Raw genomic sequence first — 15,758 nt, forward strand, 5'->3', positions numbered from 1 at the left:
TGCCAAGTTGATGTGTTGTGTGTGTTAATGTGTTGGCTGTGTTGCCATCTTAATGTGTTGTGTTGTGAGCCTTCAGGGCCACCGTAGTGAGTAATGACAATATGAAATCACACACAAAACTGTAAATTTAGAGCGTTTATTTTTAATACATGCTATCAATTGATTACAAAAAATAATCAGATTATTCACACTTTAAAAAAATTAAAACATTGTGACTAATTACAATTAATCACAATTCAATTAGTCAATTTAGCAATTGAAAATTCAAGATTTAAAAATGACATTTCAATACATGGTTTGCTTTGAACTCATTTTAAAGTACCGTAAAATCTATTGTATAGTAAAATGACTAGCTCTTTTTGACACAGAATTGATGTGCAAACTGTCAGACGCTCATCAGAGCGGGGCCTTCCACCTCCCTACATTTGCTAAATCAAACCTCCACTTACAACCTCTCAATCAGTTAATTGGTTGACCAAAGAAAGTGGATGCTTTATTTAATCTATCGTGACTATCAGCATTTATTTCGCTTTCCTTTGCCGCTGCAGTCGAAGCTCAGTGACCCTTGTCGTGTTACCATGACAACGCGCCAGACCATAGATCAAGATACCCGCTTTTCATGATAAAGTGATCTAAACCAAAAAAAAAAAGCAGGAATAAAGTACTGAAAACTGATTGAATATTTATTTTTTTGTAAGTGACCATGGTATAAATAGGATAATACCTGACAAATTGTTTTAACCCACGCTGTAGAACCCTACACCAGCCAAGGCAAAGCAAAAGACCACTCCTCCTCGAGCTGTAATTAATTTGCGTTAATAAATATTAAGGTGTTAATAAATGTTAACGTGTGATTTATTTATTTTTTTTATTAATCGCGTGCGCAAACACATAAATGTTAACGGCCCTGTTAAAAGTTGTTTTTTTGAGCCTGGATTCATCCCTACACATTTCAAGTTGCTGTGTCTCATTGTTGCTCCACTACTTTGCTTACATCCCATAATGCCGAGCTACGGTGGAAAATTTGGTCCGGTTGTTCTGGCTGCACGGTGGCGCAGTGGTTAGCGCTCTTGCCTCACAGCGAGAAGGCCCCAGTTCGAATCCCGGCTGGGTCCTTTCTGTGTGGAGTTTGCATATTCTCCCCGTGCATGCGTGGGTTTTCACCGGGGACTCTGGCTTCCTCCCACCGTCCAAAAACATGCTTCATACGTTAATTGGTGACTCTAAATTGCCCCTAGGTGTGGATGTGAGAGTGAATGTGTGTGATTGAGGCCCTGAGACAGACTGGCGACCTGTCCAGGGCGTACCCCGCCTTCGCCCTTCAGTAGCCGGGATAGGCTCCGGCACCCCCGCGACCCCGAAAGGGAAGAAGTGGACAAGAAGATGGATGGATGGATGGATGGATGGATGGATGTTCTGCTCCGAGAACAGAGCCTATCCAGAATAAGGAAACTCAGAGCAAAGTGGAGCTTTGTCTGATTGGAAACGAACTAAGATCACCTGAAAAAATGGGTCGGAGAGTGGTTCCTGGCCCAGGACCAGGAACCACTTGGGTATTTTCAGACTTAAAAGTTAATTGGGAAAACAAACTCTGGTTCACTTTAAGCAAGCCAAACGTGTCCAGTCTGAATGCAGCCTACAGTGAGTACCTTGTGTGGTCCACGGCTCTCCCAGTTTGATTCACATTCATTGTGATGCCTTCACTGTCACATCTGTAATGTTCTTCATGGCCTTTTTGGTTTCCATTTCCTTTCACTCCCAGTATCTCGAGTGCTCTTGTAATAGATTGGTTGATGTATCGTTCCGCCATAAGAAAGATCGGCAAGATTTCAGCCTCATCTGTGTGTTTACACGTGTAAATGTTTGATGCTCATCAGCTTGAACCTAACGCCCCGCGCTGCTAGAGTTGTACAACACACAAAAACAAAACAGTGGAAGGAGGAGAGGCAAGATGAGGGGGAGGAGGACTGGAGGAGAAAGAATTGCAACTGTCATCACAAACAAGAACCATCTGTCTCATTTGTGTAACTTGTTTTCTTTTAATATGAAAAGTATGCTGAAGAGATCTGGGAGTTTGAGAGGGGGCTGGGCCCTGGGCTACAGCCAGCCTTCAAGGTTCTCGGAACAAGTGGCATTAATATCCAGCCGACCAACACCGTTAACCCTTTAGACTCCGTCACACAAAAGAAAAAAAGAATCATGGGGTTGTCAGAAAGAAGAATATGATCATAGGTCATGTTATTTAGACCTCAAGAAAACACAAAATCTCTTTAAAATATTGTCATATTTTAGCAAATAAATGATTTTTTTTAAAGTAAAAATTCCAGTTAAACAGGTCCACTTCAGGGGTGGAGCTGAAGCCCCCCAATGAACTCATAATGCGAAGATCCAGAATCTGTTAAAAGGTGAACAATTTTTCTGACCTAGCTAACCAGGCTAAAGTTAGCATTGAATGCTGCTTAACCCTTTAGCGTTGGAACTCCAGTATTTATGTTATTTGATTATCTGTAAAGGGCTGCACGGTGGCGCAAGTGGTTAGCGCTCTCGCCTCACAGCGAGAAGGCCCCGGTTCGACTCCCGGCTGGGACCTTTCTGTGTGGAGTTTGCATGTTCTCCCCGTGCATGCGTGGGTTTTCACCGGGACTCCGGCTTCCTCCCACCGTCCAAAAACATGCTTCATAGGTTCATTGGTGACTCTAAATTGCCCCTAGGTGTGAATGTGAGAGTGAATGGGTGTGATTGAGGCCCTGTGACAGACTGGCGACCTGTCCAGGGTGTACCCCGCCTTCGCCCTTCAGCAGCCAGGATAGGCTCCGGCACCCCCGCGACCCCGAATGGGACAAAGCGGTCAGGAAGATGGATGGATGGATGGATTATCTGTAACTTTTTAACCGTTAACACGATAAACTGCCTTCCAGCAGATTAAAAAGTTACAGTATGTTAAAGACTTTGAGTTTAAGCGTCACTGGCGAAGCCTCAGGTGTTAAAGGGTTAAAACGATTTAGGCGTGTAAGAGACAAACTGATATTCATTTAAACATGCATTAATTTAACATCATTTTTTACTGCATTCACACTGAACGTTATCCCCAAATCAAATTGCACAAAGTGTTCCTGCCCCCTGTGGGAGGAGCTACCATCAGAGGTTTTTATCCTCATCGCTACATGCAAGACACGAATGATGCTGAAAGATCAAGTTTATTTATTTCGGAGGGCTCTTTAAAGCTGTTGGTACCACGTCACGATGTCTGGGTTTTTGACATCATTTAAGGATGGTCCTAGTACGGTGAGTTTCGCCATCTACTGTAAGAACTGTGTCTGAATGACGGCCGCTTTCAGCAGTACTTCTGTTTGATGACTTGGTGTCCCACACTTGTCCAAAGAGGGAAAAACAAAAGCAAAATTAGTGGGTCTTTTTATTTTTGTCTCAATAAAAACAATAAAAAATGTCATAAAGTTCAGGAGAACAAGCAGCAACACTCAGCTTATCTTCTTGATCAACACATCTCTGTTAAAGCTGTGTTCCTGATTTGTTGACACGACGCGTCTTCTTCAATAAAGTTCAGTTCTTTGCACTCTGGAAACATTGCGCTGCATAGCAAATATTGTTTGACTTGCGTCAGTTGCTGTGACGCGCTCGACACTCAAAACTCCAGAAGGATCTCTGGTTGTGTCTATACATTGACTTAACATTGAAACTGAAAGCCCCTGAGTTACAAATCACATTCAGTGTGAACACAGATTCAGGAATGGAAAGTTCATTATAAGTGCAGATGGGGAGTTGGACTGGAAACTCTGACTTGAGACACACCACGGCGGAGATGTGAGACTTGACTTGTGACTTGAAGTTTGGGACTTGTGAGCAATGTTCATGTTATAAATCCAGGACATGGTCGTTATAAGTCTGAAAAATGAAGCTTTATAATGATTTGCATCACAAATGGAGAAAAACCAACAGCCCTCTATTTTATCCCCTCAAATTTTCTCTTAAAGGGACTAAACAATGCAAATTCAACTTTTATGAGGTTATAATGTTAATTAATCACGAAAAACTGCTTGAAAGTGGTATTTTGATCTATCTTTGAGTATTCCTTTAAAAACCTGCTCTCTGAGGAGCAGCCCCTCCCAATCCATGAAACGAGTGGGTCCTCACTTTGTGACGTAGACAAGTAGGAACAGCCCCTTCCAGGAAGAGTTTGTTATTCCGGCACCGCCCCCAAGCTAACACACGCACACACTTTCTCCGCAGAGCCAGCTGTGATCGGTAAAAGCTTTCATGTTTTATGCACAACATGCACATCTATCTTTACAAAGGTTTGGATGTTGTTTGTTTTTGTGGTTGAAATGCACACAATCTGCCTAGGCCGTCACTAGAACGACATCATGAAATGGGCGGCACCCACAATAGGAGAAGAAGGCGGAGCCTCAGAGATTGAGTTGTCTTACTTCCAGGTAGGCAAAGAGTAAAAAAACAAACAAACTCATATTTAATTAATAATTTGTTCTTTAGTGTGCCACAGATAATATATTAACATATATGGATATAGTTCACTCTGAAAGGCTCAAGAATGGCATTATAAAGGCCCTTTAAGTATCTTAGTGACAATTTGTTAGCGTAAAATATTCACTTATCTGTTCAATTAAAGACTTACCTTCAAATCGAGGCCACAGACTTGAAAGTTGACTTAAGCTACGCTCGCACCGCCCTCGGCTATGATGGTTAAAGTGGCCACTCACAGTAAAAAGTATTCCGCGTTCAAAATTCTCGTATTCATGTGTAGCTACGCACTTTTTCAGGAATGTTTCTGGGTTTTACAAACAAAATGCTCACCCTCTGCATGTTGAAAGCTAAAAATAAATAAATAATGATTAAAAAAATAATAATAAAATAAAAAATTAGAAATTGTAATTTGAGCGAAGATGCTATTATATGACATCTGGTGTTTGATAAATCAGAATAGAGCTGTGAAAGAAAAAACCTGGAGCAAGATTCACAAGATTTGCACCGCTTTGACATTTTGTACCGACCCCTAGGTGACGGCCATATTCAAAAGTGTATTTAATCTTTATTTTACCAGGAAATCCCATTGAGATTAGATCTCATTTTCAAGAGACACCTGAGCCATGCGTTAGTATCAGGTACCAACGGTCCAGGGTAAATGCTCTATGCTAAATATGTTTTCAAGAAAATGTGTTTAGCATGTCTTTGAACATGCATCAAACGTCCATTATAAATGTAGCTTTAGACTTGCAAAAAAAATGACTTGAAATTGGAAAATGTTTGGTGTGAAGAGTTTTGCTTCAACATTTTTTATCAGCTCTTTTAGTTTCTTTTCATAGATTTAATTTTGATGCACCCTGTGGTAAAACCCCGCTGTAATTTTGTCTCGCCTCAAAACCACAAAAAGCTCCTTGACAGACCCGTCAACACACAACAGTAAAGGTTCCCAATCAGCGCTTCCACCAGCCTTATCTCGGCCATCGCAGCGGTTAGATGAAGGACAGATCCTTCCTGAGCCAACCTGCAGTGGTTAGACTTTCTCCATGTTTGAGTCAAAGATATTAAAGAGCGGGAGGGCTTATCAGAGTGAGTGATATTATTAGAGACAGAACGAGGGGAAAAGTTTGTTCCATGTGTTCTGCATTTCGCTCAAATCCCCGTTCAAGCCTGGTGTTCTTGCCTCCGCTCCATCTTCATCCCAAATGCAATCAGGCGGTCTCTGAAACCCGGGGGGTGCCGGCCCCGAAACCAGACGAGCAGGTTCCAAGTGCCACAGGAATCACACGGATGTGCTGACAAACTACAAGTAATTTATATTTATAAGTGTCAGGGGAGCAGAGAAGGATCTCGGAGTGTAACGTTTCTCATGCACACACATGGACAGAGTGTAAACTGTGGTTTTGTAATAATGCATCTGAAGACGTGGGAATGGATGAATTTATTGAAATATGTGAGTGTCTGTCAGCAGGCCTTCCTGACTGTGTCTTTCTGAGTTCGGCGGGGAAACATGATATGCTTTCTCTTCGTGTTTGTTAGTATTTTTTCTTCCTTACAGAAAAACACACATTTAAAAAAAAATGAAATATGTAACAACACGCTTATGGTCAATATTAGTGTACATTCAGAGGCATTACAGTTTTTTGTGTAAAAGCCTTTACAGATCTACAGCATGTCTCTGTAATGAAAGCATGTTATTAAAGGAAAGCTTGGCTTTATGGTACAAGACAGGAGGTCCCGAGAGAAGTATGAACATTCTGTTTGTGGTATGTTTTTTTTATGACTGTGAGGCTCTATGTGGACTTAAAGAGAAAGTGCTGTAGTCGACATGCGCCATGATCATGCACGTTGCTAGCAACACTTGTACGTTTGTATTAGCGAGGTGAGAATGACTCTTGTCCACTTGCAAGTATTCTGCTATTTTCAACAAAATTGTATTGATTATTATTTAATTATTGGCATAAATCTGTGTATGAATTCAAACTCCAAATTTTTCACAACTTAACAGGTTATAAAGCTTTAAGAGCTACTCTCAAGTTGAAAATTGCAAAAAAATAAATCAAAAAAGAGAAAAGTTATGATGCCTGTGTAGAATGGCTGATAAAATAAAGAAATATTTCCATTGGGGTTGAAGCAAGAAATAATGAAGATATTTGTTGACATGTTAATGGCATAAATTCTAAAATTATAGGTGTAATGGATTCCTAAAAAATCATAGTCTTTGTATGACGGAGACCATTTGTGCTAGCTAGAAGCAACGTTAGATAGCAGCTAGCTAACAATGCCAAATTTTGTAGTAAATCTCACATATTTCTTTAGTAATGTAAAAACAAAGCAACAAAGTTCTACCACAAAGACTAATACACAAATATTTTGAACAATGCTGGAGAGATTGATGCCTGAATTTATTTCCAGCTTTGAAAAAAATGACGTTCTGTTTTTAAGTAAATGTTAATTGAAGTTAGTTTTCTGGCCAAAATGGTTTATTGCATATTCTTCCATTTGAATGGGTGCTTGTTTGAGTATTAACCGTTGACTGTATATGAGAACTGGACTGTTCAAACGTGACATCATCCTTGGAAAAGGATTGACTTTCAGCTCCAACAAAATGAAGTCAATTCAATTTTTTTTTTTTTTTGACAAAACAGACACCCCCATTTTAGAACCCGACAACCCAGTGAGCAGTGTCCGAGTCGATCTGAGTCATCCTTTCTATGGCAACCAGTCTGGCCAATCAGAGGTAAGCTTGTTGGAAGTCCACACCTCTTCCACTTGAAGACATGATACACGAAATCTGTCAAATGTTTTGAACATTCAACGTGGGGGCCAGTAAATACCACGTACCATATTTTTCGGAGTACGAGTCACCTAGAGTTACAACACCAAAAAATTACATAACATAAAAGAAAAAAATATCTACAAGTCGCACTTAAAAATCACACTTTTGGGAGAAATATATTTGACAAAATATGAGAACAAGAACTGACATTTTATCTTGGAAGGGGGTAATTGTTATATAACAACAATTGACTGAATATACATACACTTCACTACCATAAAATAAGGATCCCTTTTTTGCTTCATGAAACATAGGAACCTAGTATATTAGCGCAATATTTGAACAGTTATTCAGATAACTATACCATAAAGAACAACAAACAAGTTAACTAAACTCTCTGTATCACTTCAAATCACTAAATCTGTTGACTTCTTAGTCGTCTCTGTCGATATGGAACCAGTCTGCCAAACCCGACGTAAGACTGGGTGCTGCTTCTTCTTCTGTGTTGCTATAAATACTGACATACACATCTACAGTGCCATCTAGTGGATGTTGCTATTTATTAAAAAAAATCATATATAAGTCTCACCCTCAGCCAAACTATAAAATGACATGACTTTATACTCATAAATATACAGTACTTTTATTGAGGCATCTTACTGGCCAGTTTATAACTTGTACTACAAAAAAATAGATTTAAAAAAAATAGAATTGGCAAGACATGTTTAAAAAAAAGGTAGCAGAGCAATAATTGTTATTCTGACAAATATGTCTGAGTAATTAAACTTTAGAAGTCTATATTGGTTTTCCTGGAGCCAGCAGGTACTTCCTGTTGGGATTGTGAGGGGGAGGTGGTCACTCGGTCCAGTCCTCATATACGGTCAATGATATTAAAAGCCAATACTTTTGGTGGAGAAAGTGTAAACAATGAATCGTGGGTCAGAAAATAACAGGGCAGGTAGGAAGAGGAAGTCCAGTGTCTGACATGATAGCAGTGAAACTTACTCATGAGACAAACTTTGTCAACATTTAAACTTTATAATCATAACCTTAACATGTCTAATAACTACCTTGAAACTTGAACACACTGCATGCTTTTTGAGACAAAGATACCATCTTTTTAATTTGTTTTTACAAAATAAAAAACACACTAAATGTAATGTTTAAGGCATTTTTACTTTTTCAGCTGAATGTAGTTGTAAAGTGCAATTTTCCATTTCAATTGCATATATTTATGTATTGCATAGTACTTTACTTTGTAACATTCAAAGAAACATTTACATTTTGCTTTTGAATAATATTCTTAGAATTTAGGGAAAACAAAAAATGAGACTTGCACTTTAAGAAAGTATGCTAACTTTCGAAAGCTAGCATTAGCATTAGCATGTCCAAAGAAGTAATCCTAGTGCTGGCATGCTTCTTTCTTATCAGTAGCGGTGTTTCCATTATACATATGCGTAAAACTTTATCAAAATTCTATAAATGTCGAAGAAACTTTTGCAATTACAGTTTCCATTAACTCTTATCAAGATACATTTCTGCTACAGCATTAGCGATCATTAGCGTGTTATTCAGGCCATGGAGGAGCAAGCTATGTGGGAGTGGCTACGTATGAAGAGATTGTGGGAAATCATGGTTGGTGATTTTACAAAGAAGCTGTGGATCCAACAGTTCCACATGACACGCTGTGTGATGATGTTGGACCTCTTGTGGCGCCCGTTGTGCGTAGTATCCAGTTGTTGGTCACATGACTAATTTAATTTTTAAAAAGTGTTTGCAGTTTTGCCCAACATGTAATTTTGATACCCCTCAAAAAGCACCTCCTCTAAGTGCAAACACTTATTTTTCAATAAATATGAGTTTTTTTTTAATTCTTGTGCTTCCATGAGGTGTATTTATTATTGTGAATCCACTTTGCCCAGTTTCATAGTCAATGGAAACGCAGCTAGTTCTGTGTCAAAGGATATGTTTGCTTAAAGTCTTTAGCGGTAAAAAAAACAAACAAAAAAAAAAAACCAATAAATATTAATAGAGATTCCTGTATGGGTGTGGCATGCAGCACAGTTTTAGATGATGCAGATGGTACTTGAAATTAAAGAAAACACCAGATTTTCACAAAAAAACTCATTTTGAAACAATGAATACAGTGTTGTTCGCTAATTGTGTTTATTTGTGTGATTAGAAAAGGCAAAGAAGAGCCTACAGTGGCTTTGTCCAACATCATCCTCCTTGGCAGAGGAGGACTGTGAGCTTGAGAAGTGAGCAGCATCAGGGCATGGTAGGGGAGAAACAGCTGTGCTGGTCCTCTGTGGAGCATAGTCTTGTACGCAGAAAAACCACATGTTTGGCAGCTGTTTTTCTTTTTCCTCCTTTTTCAACGTCCAGCACTTCAATCGAGTCCCCAAAGCAGCAATAGCAGCAGCAGCGACATCAAGCACAGAGGGCAGACGATCCACCTCCTGACCCCAGCTCCTCCATCCAACCCCACCTTCAACTGCTAAGCTATAGGTCCAGTTTATGCATAGCCATTCTTTCCTTAATTTTGTCCTCAGTCTCAGCAAATAAGTTAAACATTACAAAAACACACAAAAAACATCAGTGACTAACCCGATATGAGCATAAGACAGACAGGAAGTAAAACATGTCCTCATACTGGCGACGATCAGCCTGACGTTTCATTTACTGATAGCCATGATCTTCAAAATGGAAGGAACAACCACCTAGCAACTCAGGCTGTTAGTGTTTGTCGTAGGGTAGGATGGTTTGAAAAGCAGGAGAACAAGAAGTTTTAGAGGGAGGAGCTTCAGGCGTCGGTTCTGTCCGTCAGCAGTCCCCTCTGCGCCCCCACTTGCATCACCGACATGTGTGGATCTCCACCATTTTGCGACACTTTTTGCATTTGACATAGCAGCACCAATGGAACTTGCAGCTACACCTGTCCACCACCTCCACCTCCTGTGTCTGGAAGCCACGGCCGCAGCACATCAGCTCGCAGCCATCGATGGCTTTAGATGTCCTGTTACACTGGCGGCCCACGGTCCCCAGCATGCCCGGCGTGCGCGGGTCGTAGTCGCAGAAATCTGGACTTGGTTGCAGGTAAACCAGGTCTTCGTCTGTGTGCGGCTTAAACTGGGAATTGCGGGGCACCAGGAGTTTGGTGGAGCCCACCTTGCGCTGCTCTACCTCGGTGGCACCATCAAACTTTTCCTTGATTACATTGCCCACTTTGCGAAATGGCGGCATGGCTTTCCAGCAAGTCTTGACCTCACAGGACCCAGACACTCCGTGACACTTGCACTCAACACGCATGTTGGACAGGATGGCCTGTAGAGAAAGGAAAATATAGCAGAAAACACGTCAAACAGAACGTCTCTAACAACTTTTATCTTTAGATTTAGCCCCCAAAAATGACTGCTGCCATCAGGACTTCTTAGTCCTGAGTTGAAAGTCTCTAAGCAGGACTTCCTGCATGTAATGGGTTAATCACAACTGATTTATGGATGTATATGGGTTGTCTAACCATACAAGGCATGCAGATGGACTGCACAAAACAGCATATAAGGAACATTTTCAATGGACATACTGCAAGCGACAGAGTGGATCAAACATTAAAAAAACTTGTTAACAATCACCACATTCTCTGTGATTACAGTTTCTGAAGATTCTCCAAATGAATCCAAGAATGTTTCATTGACACTCCACTGAAAATCAATGATGGCAAAGTAATGGTGAAGTAGGCAAGACCGGTACGTCATTCTTTTGACCTCCCCCAGTACCGCATCCAGTACTCCATCTCGAAGGTTGCAGACTCGGGATTTTACCAGCAGCCAGCATGTCAAAAACAACGAGTTGGGGACACCCAAAACATAAAAAAGTGACGTGGAGGGGTCCTTAACCAAACATCAATATGTGACGATTTGGGGAGGAGAATGCGTTACTGTGACTTATCCAGGATGGATTAAAGGTTGATTTAGAGTCTTAGCTACCTTTCTCCCGGCCTCATTGTTGTGCAGGTTCATGAGGGCCTGACTGGAGGATTGGCCTCCTTTACTCCTCTCCCTCACATCAACGAAGGACTGAGAAAAGGCCACTCCGTAAGCAATGTTATCACTGCAGCCGGACCACTGGAAACCTGGGACAGGAAACGGTTAGAAAACAGTTATGTTAACTGGCTGTTCATGGGGAGAGTTTTATGATTTGTAAAGAAAAAAATCTAAACTGGAAAAAGTAACACTCAACTAATGAGAGAAAGTAGGTATTGAAAGTGTTACTCCTTCTATTTGTGTGAAAGAGTTGACCTACCCTCTGGACTGACTCCATGAACATTGTGGTCACAGCCACATTTTTCCAGCTCTCCACTGCTGCAGGCCCTTGTGACCGCAAATGCCACACTGGCTGCTGAGATGGCATACACAAAGGCCGCCTCCCGGGTGCCTAACACCCACAAAGAAAGAAGAGCTTGGCATCCAACAGAATGGAATTCAAATGGAGGCAAACACTTTACTGAAACCAGGCTGACAGGTAAAATGGTTTGGAAGTTTTGTCCTACCCTGGGTGATGGCTTTGCTGAACACAGGCAGAGTCTCCAGCGTGGAGCAGTTCCATCGGCGGTTGCGAAACTGGAACTGACACTCGTCGATAGCTAGCTGAGCGCCTCTGCGGACTGCATCCATCACCTCCACGCTACGCTTACAGATCTGAACCTGAAACCAACACAAAAGAGGTTGGGTTAGTAAAAGAATCAACCAAATGGTGTTTGCCACAACCACAAATGGGAGCAAAAACGATGCTGCTATGCCAAAGAAGGGGTCACTTGTCAATCTGATGTTCAGCTCTCCACCTGCTGAGGTGTCTTAGCGTTCCAAATGCGCATTAAAAGTTACATCAGTTGAACTTTGAAAATCAAGGACTCTGGCTTGGTACAGTTGTCAGCATTTGACCGATCCTCTGGGGGAGCGGTGAGCTACAGACACAGCCGCGCTCGGGGACTATTTGGTGGCTTAACCCCCCCAATCCAACCCCTGATGCAGAGTGTCAAGCAAAGAGCCAAATGGGTCTCATTTTTAGTCTTTGATATGGGTCAGCTGGGATTTGAACTCATGGACCTTCCAGTCTCAGGGCAGACACTCTACCACAAGGCCACTGAGCTGGTAAATAAATATACCAAAGGTCTGTATTTTTATAGTCAGATGTGAAGCTGTGATGTCACACAGGGCTAAGCAAATCAGAGTGGTCCAGAAACAACATGTTCTCTGATTTAAGAGGCTACAAACAAAGTTGACCTTGTTGTGTCATGTCAGCTTTTTTAGTGTGTATTTTTGTTTTCTTGACACACATCTAGGTTCTTCCATCCATCCATCTTCTTGACCGCTTCTTCCCTTTTGGGGTCGCGGGGGTGCCGGAGCCTATCCCGGCTGCTGATGGGCGAAGGCGGGGTACACTCTGGACAGGTCGCCAGTCCGTCACAGGGCCACAGTCACACACCCATCCACTCTCACAATCACACCTAGGGGCAATTTAGAGTCACCAATTAACCTATGAAGCATGTTTTTGGACGGTGGGAGGAAGCTGGAGTCCCCGGTGAAAACCCACGCATGCACGGGGAGAACTCTAGGTTCTTTATAACAAAATTGGAATATCACAATATGTTCTAATCAAAATTTGTACCTGTCTTTGGATGAGGCCTCGAAGTCTTTCACACGTTTCCTCGTCCCTGATACTTCCCACCGATGAGAGCTTGGCCAGGTACCTGAAACAAATAGAACCTTTTTATCATTGTGTGACAATTTTTTATATAAACAACAACAAACTTTCTGAACTCCTGTGAAAAGTTTGGCTTCTAGTGGCACTGTGGGAATGTTCTTGAAAGATGTCTGGGTTGCAATGACAATAAGATGAGGTAAAGTGGCTTATCAAACCTATCGCCTCCAGGCCAGACAGGTCAGGGGGGTGCACGCACATGCACACTCATAGACATTTGAGGATGTGTGAGAAAGTGGTATCAGTCAGAATACTCTGACCCCACCACTCATCCCTCATATCTGGAGTCCCAGCTGCACCTTACAGAAATAGGCTTTCTCATAAACCCTCTTATTATGTGGTGTCTGCCGCTCCTGCAGCCGTTTAGCACATGTTACGTCTAAAGCTAATGTTGTTTTACTCAAACAAAAGGCTTGTGTTCACTCCCAATTAGACATGACATGAGTTTTTGGTGACGCACAAGAAAAATAGCTTTGTCTTAAACCATTGAAAGGTTTTCAAAATGAGAAACTAAGGAATAATATCAACATTAGCATATTTTAACGAAACACCAAAGAGAAAAGCTGTTAGCTATAGCCTAGCTTAAATCCTCAGTCAGCACTTGTTAGCTACACTTTGTTTAGCTAAAATGACACTCAGCTGCTAGAAAGATGTACATCATTTAGAAAAGTTAGAAAAAGGAAAATGCTTCATTTTTTTGATTAGTGACAGTCAGTCATGTAACATCACTGAAGGGACTAAATTTAAAGGCCCACCAATACTGAAAGTATTCTGCCATTTTTAAAGGTTTCTATGAAAACATTTGTCAAAAACTATATTTTGTTGTTCATTTCCCTACAAAAACAGACTCAAAAATGTAAAAGTAAAATCATAAAAGTGCTGATAAGATTATGTTTTGTTGATTTGTCATTTTTTGCAAAGTCTAGTTAAACGTGCTAAGGCTAAAACTAAAAAAAAATCAGAATAATTGATCAATAGATAATTTAAAAAAAATTAAATAGAAACACAGTTGTATACTATATATATAAAAGTTTGCGGCTAGTTTGATACACAAAATAAGACAGAATTTACACTAAGTTTTGCTAAAAAGATGTTTCAAACTCTTGTAAAAACTTTGTTTAATTTCATAGATTTCCATTTTTTTAAGTTTTGTTTCAGATTGTGCCTTTTTAGCAAACTAAATTTGAAGCAATCCAAATTTTCTTTTAGATAGCTAATAAAAAAACATGAATCCTCTATATTTGGAAGTGTTCTTGAGAAAGGACTGTAATAGAATTAAAAACATTTTAACATTTTTGACTTTTTTGTGATTTATTCTTTTTTGTGAAGAATTAAAAAGAAATAAATTGCAAAATATATGAACAAATTGAATGATTTGTTGACAAATTTGATATCTTATAGGAAAACCTAATGGTAAGGCTTAAAAGTGGTAAAAAAATATTACAATCTTGATCATTAAAGAAACAACTAATCCACACAATTTACTTGTGTATTTCATTCTCTAGCTCTACCCTAAGAAATTTGGTTCATCCATTTGAACAGATTTTTTATCCTTCACACTTCATGAGAAAGAAGTATAAGCAATGACTTTTTTTTAAAACTATATATTTATATACAAATACAAAGACCCAAATGCAAACAAGCAACGCTTTCTGTTTGCATCAAGTCTGCAGGATTCTGGCCGGCTGCCCTTCACAGACACTAAGTTCTCGTTTGAGGTTTGCATCAAAAGCCTCTATAAGGAGAAATAGGGAAGCTAAAGCAAAACAATATTCAGAAAGAGCAGAAAAATGTTTTCATATGCTCATTAAAATCTGCACATTCCTGTAACTTAAAACCATTTACAGCAAAGCATACACAAATGTCAGCAAAATTTTAACTCCATGACACCTGAATTTATTTCCAGATATGAAAAAATCACTTGTTTTTTCTTTTAAGTAGATGCTAAATTAAAATCAGTTTTAGGCTGAAGTGGTTTGATGCACATCTGCATCAATTGGCATCAAAGGGTTTACTTTTTGTCCCTAAATAGAAAAAAAAAATAAAATAAAATCAACTTTATTGTTCCAAAAGATATGCTGCATTTATCATTTCTTAAGATATTTACAAATTTTGAGTTTTCAAACTCAACTCAAGGCTCTTGTTTGTATGTTTTGTTTATATGATCCCTGTTGTCAAAAGTTTTATTTGACATGGAAGTTATTGATTTCATTATATTAAAGGCTCAGCTTCTCATCTTACAGTCCTCCTGAGCTTCACTGGGGTATTATTAATACCAGGATATTTTTATTACCGCTGAAGTCAAATAGCTCTCTAGGCCTCTCATTGCCATCCTTCAACAGTTCAGATAATCCTTCCTTTTTTTTCTGTGTGTCTGTGATGGAGCTCTTTCTTTTCCCATCCAGACAGAGCCAACATAAAGCACTCATCACGGTGATAACCCGCTCTCTGTGCCACTCCACCACTTCATTTCCACTATAGTTCACCCTTAGAGACAGAACGGAGATTGAGGGAGAATCTGTGAAAATCTCCTTAAACAAACAACAAAAAAAACTTTTTCTTTAATGCTTGAATCAAAATCTATTCAAACATTATTTTACATTAAAATTATGTTCCACTGTAAGGAAGGTCTTTGAAGTTAGCTCTGCTAATTTCCCATCATCCCTGTGTATACTCTACTCTCTCTTCCACTAGCTTATAGCTCCTTACTACCCCAAGCTAA

General features: G+C 40.0%; 1 protein-coding gene across 2 annotated transcripts in view; it reads right to left on the minus strand.

Annotated features, from left to right (window-relative positions):
- Positions 1-9,418: 9,418 nt before the first annotated feature.
- wnt4 (wingless-type MMTV integration site family, member 4) overlaps positions 9,419-15,758 on the minus strand; it is a 28,739-nt gene continuing 22,399 nt past the window's right edge. For both annotated transcript variants that reach the window (XM_024271076.2, XM_036211797.1), the window contains 5 exons: positions 12,944-13,025; positions 11,826-11,979; positions 11,579-11,710; positions 11,263-11,408; positions 9,419-10,600 (listed from right to left, as the gene is read on the minus strand). In XM_024271076.2, coding sequence (XP_024126844.1) covers positions 10,130-10,600; positions 11,263-11,408; positions 11,579-11,710; positions 11,826-11,979; positions 12,944-13,025 — 985 coding nt within the window. In that variant the 3' untranslated portion in view covers positions 9,419-10,129. The remainder of the gene's footprint in view (positions 10,601-11,262; positions 11,409-11,578; positions 11,711-11,825; positions 11,980-12,943; positions 13,026-15,758) is intronic.

Source organism: Oryzias melastigma, linkage group LG5 (assembly GCF_002922805.2).
Source record: "Oryzias melastigma strain HK-1 linkage group LG5, ASM292280v2, whole genome shotgun sequence".
Lineage (NCBI taxonomy): Eukaryota > Metazoa > Chordata > Actinopteri > Beloniformes > Adrianichthyidae > Oryzias > Oryzias melastigma.